Source organism: Dreissena polymorpha, chromosome 10 (assembly GCF_020536995.1).
Source record: "Dreissena polymorpha isolate Duluth1 chromosome 10, UMN_Dpol_1.0, whole genome shotgun sequence".
NCBI classification, from domain to species: domain Eukaryota; kingdom Metazoa; phylum Mollusca; class Bivalvia; order Myida; family Dreissenidae; genus Dreissena; species Dreissena polymorpha.
In genome coordinates this window covers 6,661,656-6,671,184 of record NC_068364.1, presented here as the reverse complement: position 1 = coordinate 6,671,184, position 9,529 = coordinate 6,661,656, and the positions used below count along the sequence as shown (strand labels likewise).

Sequence of the window (9,529 nt, the reverse complement as noted above, 5' to 3'; positions counted from 1 at the left end):
TTTGTTTTATGTATTCCTGGAAATGGCTTATCTCATTATGTAACACTTCACATTATCGCAGTTTGTTAAAGGTTTTCTTTTTCCAACTTCAAAACCCAAGCATATCGAATTTGTATCACACCCAGTTAAGACATGCACAGCAGAAAGTTAATTACCCATGCGTTTACCCTGAACAGTTCTGATTTTTCTTACACTCCGAACGTTAACTTTTCGCGTTGCACCAACGTGTCCGTCTGATCGGAAGACTATGTATTTGTGTCTTGTTCTGTGAATATTGGGCAAAATGCATGTGCGTAAAGTGTCGTCCCAGATTAGCCTGTGCAGTCCGCACATGATAATCAGGAAGGACACTTTCCACTTTAATGGTATTTTTCGTTTAAAGGAAGTCCCTTTTTACCAAACATCTAGTTCTAGCGGAAAGTGTCGTCCCTGATTAGCCTGTGCGGACTGCACAGACTAATCTGGGACGACACTTTACGCACATGCATTATGCCCAGTTTTTTTAAGAACGTCACTCAAGTGTACTCTAGTTCTGCATGGTAGCACTGGAGAAAAAATAAGTCTTTTCTCACCAATTAGTTTCACTCTTTTGTATTGAAGCCCATTCGACAGCTGTATAAACAATAATAATATCGACTTCAGCTGCAGCATGTATAACCTTACATTTTATGATTTTAAAACTGGTAGCAAGAAGATTGACGAAGTTCTGTTTGTTTGCAGAGTTTGTTACAAATGGTCGTTCTTTGAACTTAAACAGAACTCTCGTCCCCATACTACCATAACTCCGAAGTTGATTTTTTTCAAAAATCATGGGCGTATAGCCACAAAACCAATGTATTTTATGTAGAAGGGATCCTCCATACAGTACCATATCATCATATGGGTCGTGTTTTTAGAAAACTGGGCATAATGCTTGTGCGTAAAGTGTCGTCCCAGATTAGCCTGTGCAGTCCGTTAAAATGAAGTCTCTTCTTAGCAAAAATCCAATTAAGGCGGAAAGTGTCGTCCCTGATTAGCCTGTGCGGACTGCACTGGCTAATCTGGGACGACACTTTACGCACATGCATTATGCCCTGTTTTCTCAAAACGCGATTCATCTAATTAAGGCAAAGCAACACAGTAAACCAGCGCATCATATGGCTTCTGCGAGTGAGGCCTTTGTGGCTTCTCTCATGCATCCAGTGGGTTAAGATATTGTTACAGAAGCTAGACACACATCATGATCGAAGACATTACCCATATCGCCGGCTTGTCTTGTTGCCGCTACTAACAGGCATTGATATGGAAGCTGTGGGCTTACATGTAGAATTTCGTTTCCAGCTTACAGCATAGAATGCGTTTTTCAATGTCAATATGCTTATTAACTTAACATTTCTAAACAGTAGATATAACTTTATTGTGAAGTCCCCAACATAATTCTTTAAGCTTTTGTCGATTCGATTGTGTCTTCTTTAGTGTTAAAATATGTTTTTCTCAAACAGATATTTATGATATTGAATGGAAGTCGCCTGGAAAATCTCCAAACCTAAACGAAATACGCTCCTCAAATTATTCTGTGCATTTTTTCGCAAACCATCTTCACTGCTGAATCGTTTGACAATTACAATACATAAGCTGAAAGTTAGCAAAGCATAGCATTTCCCAACAGTGCTGACGTGTATTTTGATCTCCTCAATAAAAAAAATAAAAAAATAAAACAACTAAATATCGCATATTATCCTATAATTAACGATACTGTCTTGAATTTAAGAGAACAGTATTATCAGATACCAAACACGTTTCAAATGACAAAAATACAATTGTAACTAGAGTGACTGTATGTATGGTAGGGACTCTTATCTCCATCCCACAAAATAACCCACACCGTCGTGAAAATGAGTCGAAATCGAGTATCCCGATTAGATATTATTGGCGTTATTAAGCAGATGTGAAAATTAAGCCTGAGTAGTTTAACGATAAGCCTTAGAAGTAAAAGAATATCGAATGACGTAGAGTGTTGAAGAGCACCAGGTCATTTCGTTGAAAACCTGTTTAAATAATAGTCGGAACCCACAACCTTTTAAAATCGGTATATTGTCCTAGTATGTTTATAATTTAGCGTTTACGGAATACATTTGTTTCGACGACATAATACTATTTCAGTTAGTTAAAGATGACATCAGCTTATATATTTCAAGGGCAAACAACACCAGTATTGTTCTTATGTCTGCTTATAAACAGTACAAGTTAAAGTCCCTATCCTGAGCGCACAATTGTAATAAGCAACGCAAAAAAAGTTGCCGACAGCGTAGTAATTAACACAAAAAAATGATGATTGCAACATAATTTTAAACAACGGAAAACAATCCAAATGGTCACCGACACAATACGAAGGTCCTAAAGGCAATAACATTCGACTCAAAATCATCACATTCAACTGGATACTTACATAGTTATGATCATTAATAGATTTTTGCAGCCATCATAAAACACAAACTTTCCGGAGGTGCAATATCGGTATATTGACCTTAATATATGTCACAGCGAGACGTTTGTTCAAATCGTTAAGCCGATACGCGTCACGGGTAGCGTGTATTCACACACTTTGTCTGAATTTCTTGACACAATCTTTGTCTGGAAAACAAGGCGAGTCAATATTTGTGACAGAACACAGGTGGTTAGCGTGTGGCTATGATATTAATTAGTGAAAACATCATTTTGAATGATAAATAATCATATTATAACGAAAAATTAAATTTTCTGAAAAAAAAAATCACTATCAAATATATTACAAGGTATGCAACTCAAAATCAGCCCAAAACGGGGTGCATCGCTTTGAACAGCCATATCTTCATCAATTGTGCAGCGATTTTCACGATCTCGGTCTTATTCAACGCAGAAATGAATTTCCTTTTTGGAAATGTATATGTCTTGCAATATTTTTACAAATGCTGGGTCAACTTTTAAGAAATAACACGATACAAGACTGAAATCTTCACGGAGTAAAGGGCAACTTCCCTACAAAGTTCATGTAGTTCGATACCATAATTCAATAAAACGTATGAAAAAAACAGTATTACCATTCTTGTCGTTACATTATGCATCAAGACTAACTGTCCAGCGCCGTTTGAAACCTTTGTTTACATACATTTCAACTAACTGACATTTTAAACATACGAGTGATTTCATTGGTCCAATGCGGAGGTGTGTCTTTACAACTGGAGATTTCATTCATAAAGACTGCATGATCACTGTCAACTCGGTCATGCGTGTTGTGTATCGTGTTAGTTCGTAAAAGTTGATATATATAATGATCATTCTACTTATTTATAGTGTGTATATCGTTATGTCACCTATTTTCGCGATGTACTTTCGATTTCACATCGCGAAATTTTATTACCGAATATACTGAAAATATTAACTTTTTTCAAGTAATGTAATATACCAGTAGCGATATTTAAATCTATATAAACTAATAATTGTAAAAAAACGGTATTTTAGAACTTTTCTTTTTTCGTCATTCGTGGTTGACGGTACTTTTAAGCCCACGTTGACATATATACAATATTTGTATATACGTATTGACGTTCAGTGATGACAAGAATACAAAGTTTTAACAAAAGTTGTAGTTGTAATCGGCATGTCGCAGGCTACCTTCCCCGCTTGCTGAAGCATCCGATCGTCATGGATGAATAATTTTATTGTTTGCTTGCACATACTGTAGTCAAATGATCACATATACATTTTAAATCAAAATATTTACTCATAACTTAAATATCTAGTTTGAAAAATGCTGAGTTCGAAAAGTCACCAAATGTACTTAAACGCAATATAATTCCAATTTAATTGCAATTTCCTCATTCTCGGTGGGTTTTTATATCAGGAAAACATAACATTAATTAGAAAAAATAATATGGTTCGTATGAATATTCATGAGCGCAGCATTGCAAGCAGGTCTGCTATTAAGACGTGCAAGTTAATACTTTTTACTTTTATCATTATTATTTTACGCTGTCTGATTTTGAGGCTTTTACTCTTTCGGTGATTTTTTAAATTTGTTATGTTTGATATTTCCATGTTGATCAATTTCAATTCAACTTACATTCCTATTTCAGAATAAACAAATTTACAGATTTTTAAGACATTTAGGCCGAAAATCATATTACCAACAATCATGATGGATGTAGAATCTAAATTACAATAATCAGAACAATAACATACAAAAATAGTTTGAACATCTTATTGTGATAATGCACAACAAACAGACGTCGTCATGAAAAAATAATGCCTCATGATTTTGCTTGCATAAAGCTTATAACCAAGGGTGTATTAAATTAGCAGTGGTGGCGATTTATGCATCCCTCTCTGATTCCACTCAAATGAGATGTGTCAATACTTAAAATAAGGTTGTCAAAATAACTGAATTTAATTAATCAAAAGGATATAAAATACACTTTGTTGACTAAAGCGGAAAATCTTGACCATAACCATGTTGAAAATGAAATAAAAGCATTCTAAGTTCAAAGTTTAAACATGTTGCAATGTAAAATCTTTCTCTGTCTGAAAAATCAAGTTACGATAGTTTTGCATGAAATAATTACCATGATCTAATGAACTTTTGTACGCTATTTGTACAGTTATTTTTTAGCTACACTATTTCTGCGCTTTCACCATTTCAACAATTAAGATTTGAAATATATTTCTATTAATTTTACAGTATTATGTTAATCATTAAAAAACTATTAAAAATGCAAAAAAAGTAATTTTCGGAAAAAGTGGAGAGACAATAGTTTTGCGTGGAGCACACGATTCCTAATAAAGGTCATTTTTCGTACCAAAGGAAGACTATTGGTTGCATTCAGAATTGGTCTATATCATGTCGACAGCACCTGTAACTTTTATCATTCTTGTTTATTACTATAAATGATACACGATGATTATATTTGCATACATTCTTCAATCAATATTGTTCTTTGAAAAATTTCTTCTGACGTTATTCTTGTAAACGACTCTCGGTATAAACGATAAATGGCATTGATACATTATATTTACTGTAACTTCATATTAATGGAAACAATGGCAGCTAAATCTATCGACCGGAACTCCAATTTAATATCAGATTAAAGAGAAGTCTCGTCAGCTCACGGCGCAGTGGCTCGCTTTGGGAAAAACAATTGCATATTGTGATCTAGAATAAACGCGAACGGGTGTTGAAATATCATACGTATCGAAAGTAAGTTTTTATGTCTTGATACTTTAATATTAGTATTATATTTTTGTATTATGAATCAAAATACAAAAAATAACCTTAATTAATAACCTTTTTTTCTGAGCACAATGAAGTGTTTCAAACAACTATTATTTAAACAAAGAGGACCATGTTTAATTTATTTGTATTATATATTCAAACAAGAAACTAAAAATAAACTTTTGTGCTCAAAGGAAATTTAAGCTTGTGTTGCTTAATTATAAAGTTTGTGAAAAATAAAAAGGTGAAAATGGACACATTATCTGGGACGACATATATAGTTACAATAAATGTCCCTTTTAAACAAAACGACGTGTTGACAACTGCGGAATTCATTAAAATGTTTATGTATTGTCACGAGAAATTGCGTTTTAGTTGTTTTCAAAATAATAATTATATATATATATATATATATATATATATATATATATATATATATATATATATATATATATATATATATATATATATATATTATAAAGTCGCTTTTAGCCGTTTATATAAAATAAAACGCTTTTATTAAATTTGCCGTAGCTTTCGACCTCTCGGTCTTCTTCAGCGGCGTTTATTTGTGAATAAGCATATCATCTTTAGCGGAAGTGACGTTATATTATCGCACGTTACATTGCGCGCCAATTTTAGTCTTTTGTGTTTAGTCCATATGGTTTGAACGTCCTCAGTTTGCGCTTCCAAAGTTGTTCGATGGTCTTCCGGTACTCGTCGGATCCATTTAATTTTTCGAGTCCCATGACCCGGAAGTCTGCGACGCTGTGGCCGTTTGTGTAGAAGTGCTCGGCTACCGGGTCGTTGTGTCGAGTCCGTATGCGGGACAGGTTAAGAAGATGTCGCTGGTACAAGGTATCTCCCGTTTCTCCTACGTATACGAAGGTCTTACACCGTTCGCAGTGTACAGCGTAGACTACATTGGTGGATTTGCAGGTGACCTCGTTCCGCACATTGTAGCTTTTTCCGGTGGTGTCGCTGAACTTTTCAGCCTCCATCATGTATGGACAGATTGCGCACCTCTGTGCCTCACAAGGTCCGCTCCTGTTGTGAACTCGGAAAAACATCCGGTTGTGCTTTTTATGAACCAATATGTCTTGAAGGTTGCAGTCTCTTCTGAATGCTGCTAACGGGGGTTCAGGAAAAACGTTTTTCATATGATCTGAAATGTGGAGTGTTGGCAGGTGTTTCCGGAGGATATGGCCGACATTTGGTAGCGCTCTGGAGAAAGTGATAACGAGCGGTACCCTGGAATTACTTTTTGAAGGCACTTTTGTATGCAGCAGATTTTCTCGCTTCTTGTTATCAACTTTCTTCAGCTCTGTCTCGACGAATCGGCCATTGTATCCTCGCTTCTGTAGTTGCTCTTTTATCTCATCTCTGTGTATTTTGTAGTCCGTCTCTTCCAAACATATTCTTTTTAGCCTCATACCTAAGCCGTACGGAATGGCCTTCTTCGTAGACTCGGTATGCGACGAGTCCATGTGCAGGTAGAGGTGCCGATCTGTTGGTTTGGTATATAGGTCTGAAACCAGCCTTCCTTTTCGAATAGACGTCATGGTGTCTAGAAATTCGAGCTGCTCTGTGGAGTAACGGAGCTCTAGCTGTATTCGTGGATGGATTTCATTTGCAACCGCATGGAATGTCTTTAGTGCCCCCAAACCATGTGTCCACAAGCCCCAAACATCATCAACAAACCGGAAGTAGGCTATTGGATGTTTGTTTGATTTTGAAAATAACTCTGTCTCCCAGGCTCCCATGTAGGTCGATGCGTAATTCATTCCTAAGTGCGATCCTATAGCAGTTCCTTCATTTTGCATGTAGTGGTCTCCATTGAATGAAATGGTGTTGTTATTTAGAACAGTGTCCATCATTGTGATCATGTCGTTGGTTGGTACTTCCGGTTGCACTCGCCGATTGAGAGCTTCAAATACTGCAGCACGGGCTTCTTCTCTTGGTACGCTGGGGTAAAGAGCCTTCACATCCAAACAAAATATGATGGTACCGTCTGGTAACGGCTGCTGTATCTGTGTTATTTTGTTTAGGAAGTCGGTTGTGTCTCTCACATACGACGGAAGTGACGTCACATGATCGCGTAATTCATTCTCCACTATTTCCGCCATCTTCTCTGTCGGGTGATTGCGGCCGTTTACAAAAGTGCGGAGAGGCATCCCAGGTTTATGAAGCTTCGGGTTGCCCTGAAGCTTACCGGAAGTTCCACCGCCGCTGGTGAGATACCTTTTAAGGTCACTGTCGATTGAGCCCTTCTTGTATAGGGTATCGGCCACTTTCTTCACTTTGTTTTCCACAATCTTTGTTTTATCATCCGTCACCGCGACGTATGTCTCACTGTCCGACATTTCACACTTCAGCTTCTTGACATAGTCTTCCCTGTCCATTATCACTATCCCCGACCCCTTGTCGGCAGGGCGAATTACTATGTCATCGTCGTGGAGTAATTCTTTGATTGCCTGTTCTTCCGATTTGCTTAGATTATATTTAAATTTTCGTTTTAATCCGCAAATGATGTCGTCTTTGACCGCTTGTATATATCTTCCGCTAAAGATGATATGCTTATTCACAAATAAACGCCGCTGAAGAAGACCGAGAGGTCGAAAGCTACGGCAAATTTAATAAAAGCGTTTTATTTTATATATATATATATATATATATATATATATATATATATATATATATATATATATATTATAATTTTCTTAGAAAATGTACGACTGCAGGCCGTTTCACTTCCGGGACTGCTACATAGATTACTGGCTGTGGGCGACGGTACCGGGTATTTTACTTCTAGTCGGGATGGTCGGCAACACCCTGAACATCATCATCTTGTCCCGGAAGCGAATAAGGAAGTTCTCCACGAGCGTTTATCTTATGTTCCTCGCCGTCTCCGACTTGTTGTTCATGTTAAGCTCGTGCTTACCGGAAACAGTGAACGAAACGACGGGAAAGCGATTAGAGAACACCTCTTACTTCATGTGTAAGACCAACCACTGGATCGTGCACACTTCCGCGGGATTCTCCGTTTGGCTCCTCGTGTTACTGACCATCGAGCGCGTTCTTCTCACAAAATGGCCGTACGTTGCAAAAGCAAGGCTGTCGAGCCGGAACGCTCTGAAAGCGTCATTGGTAATGGCGGTCATGTGCGCTTTGTTCCCGGCGCACTACTTCTTCGGGTTCGAGTTACGGCTTGATATAAACAACTTCAATCAAACGAGGTACAACTGCCAGCCGCTACCCGGTGAATACTATTTATTCGATCAGTACCCGTGGAAGGTTATGGTTTTGGTGGTGCTCAACATAATCCCTATGTGTATAATAACAGCGGGTAATCTGACTATACTGGCCACGATAGTTAAACAGAAGCGGCAGTTGCACCGCGTGGCACCGAATACCGCAATTGGCGCTTCGGTCGCACAGAGAAGGCAGAAATCTTCGACGCGTATGCTGTTCATATTATCGAGTTTCTTTATGGTAACGACGATGCCTTTCACGTTGTTCCGCGTTTACAAGGAAGTATACCCGGCGATCGGAGCGCGTGAATACGCGCGTCAGAGACTTACGGAAACAATTACGGCACTGTTGCTTTATTGTAATTTCACATTCAACTTTTTCATGTACTTCGTGAGCGGCACTCTATTTAAACAAGAGTGGCGTTGCTTCACTGCCGACGCCTATGTGCGCCTTCGTAAAGCCTTTTGCAGATCGGAACCCCCGGGCACCAGAGTGTCAGTGATCGGACCTTCACGTCAAACGCTAACCGGACAAACCCAAGCACATAATGACACGATCCGTTCCTTCTAATCTTAGATCTTAAAGTGCTGATTTAAATTGGATACTTTATAATTTGTCCTGATTTGAGGGGGTAGTGGTGATGTTTTTTCTTGTTGTTGCTGTTTGTTTTTTTTTCAAGCTTGTAATGTTAAAAAACGAGTACACAACAAGTATAATATCAAGTGAAATTAGTTCATTAAACTATGTTGCCTGTGCCGGCATTCTAAACCGGGGTGATTGAAAGCAAAAAGTATCAGCTGAGTCATTCGTCCTTTTAAATTTGGTATCGTACTTCGCTATATAAGTTAAGTTGTATACCTACGATGAAAAATGTATAATAATTAATATTTCTCTATTAATAATATTATCATATCAATCTCGATCAAAAGTGATTAGTTGCAGGTTTGAATAGAAATTAAACAATTGTCATCGCTCAAATATATAAACAAATTTCCGTTTTGTTATGAAATATTTTTCGTTGCATAGCCAAAAACGGATAATGCCGGAAAC

The 9,529-nt window shown here is 37.5% G+C and overlaps 1 protein-coding gene across 1 annotated transcript; it reads right to left on the bottom strand.

Moving 5' to 3' along the window:
- Nucleotides 1–515: 515 nt before the first annotated feature.
- On the bottom strand, nucleotides 516–7,629 carry LOC127847949 (uncharacterized). Its single transcript, XM_052380200.1, has 3 exons — nucleotides 7,318–7,629; nucleotides 6,478–7,257; nucleotides 516–545 (listed from the first exon to the last, which is right to left on the bottom strand). Exons 1-3 carry the CDS (start codon nucleotides 7,627–7,629, stop codon nucleotides 516–518), a joined length of 1,122 nt encoding a protein of 373 aa, XP_052236160.1.
- Nucleotides 7,630–9,529: the final 1,900 nt, after the last annotated feature.

Excerpts from the sequence above, each read along its gene's own strand:
- LOC127847949 (XM_052380200.1), bottom strand. The coding sequence starts at position 7,629 with ATGGACAGGGAAGACTATGTCAAGAAGCTGAAGTGTGAAATGTCGGAC. Across the intron at positions 7,258-7,317 it reads AGAATGAATTACGCGATCAT|ATACAGCAGCCGTTACCAGA; the intron begins GTGACGTCACTT and ends AAAATAACACAG. Across the intron at positions 546-6,477 it reads CTTCAAAAAGTAATTCCAGG|TGCTACCATGCAGAACTAGA; the intron begins GTACCGCTCGTT and ends TTTTTTCTCCAG.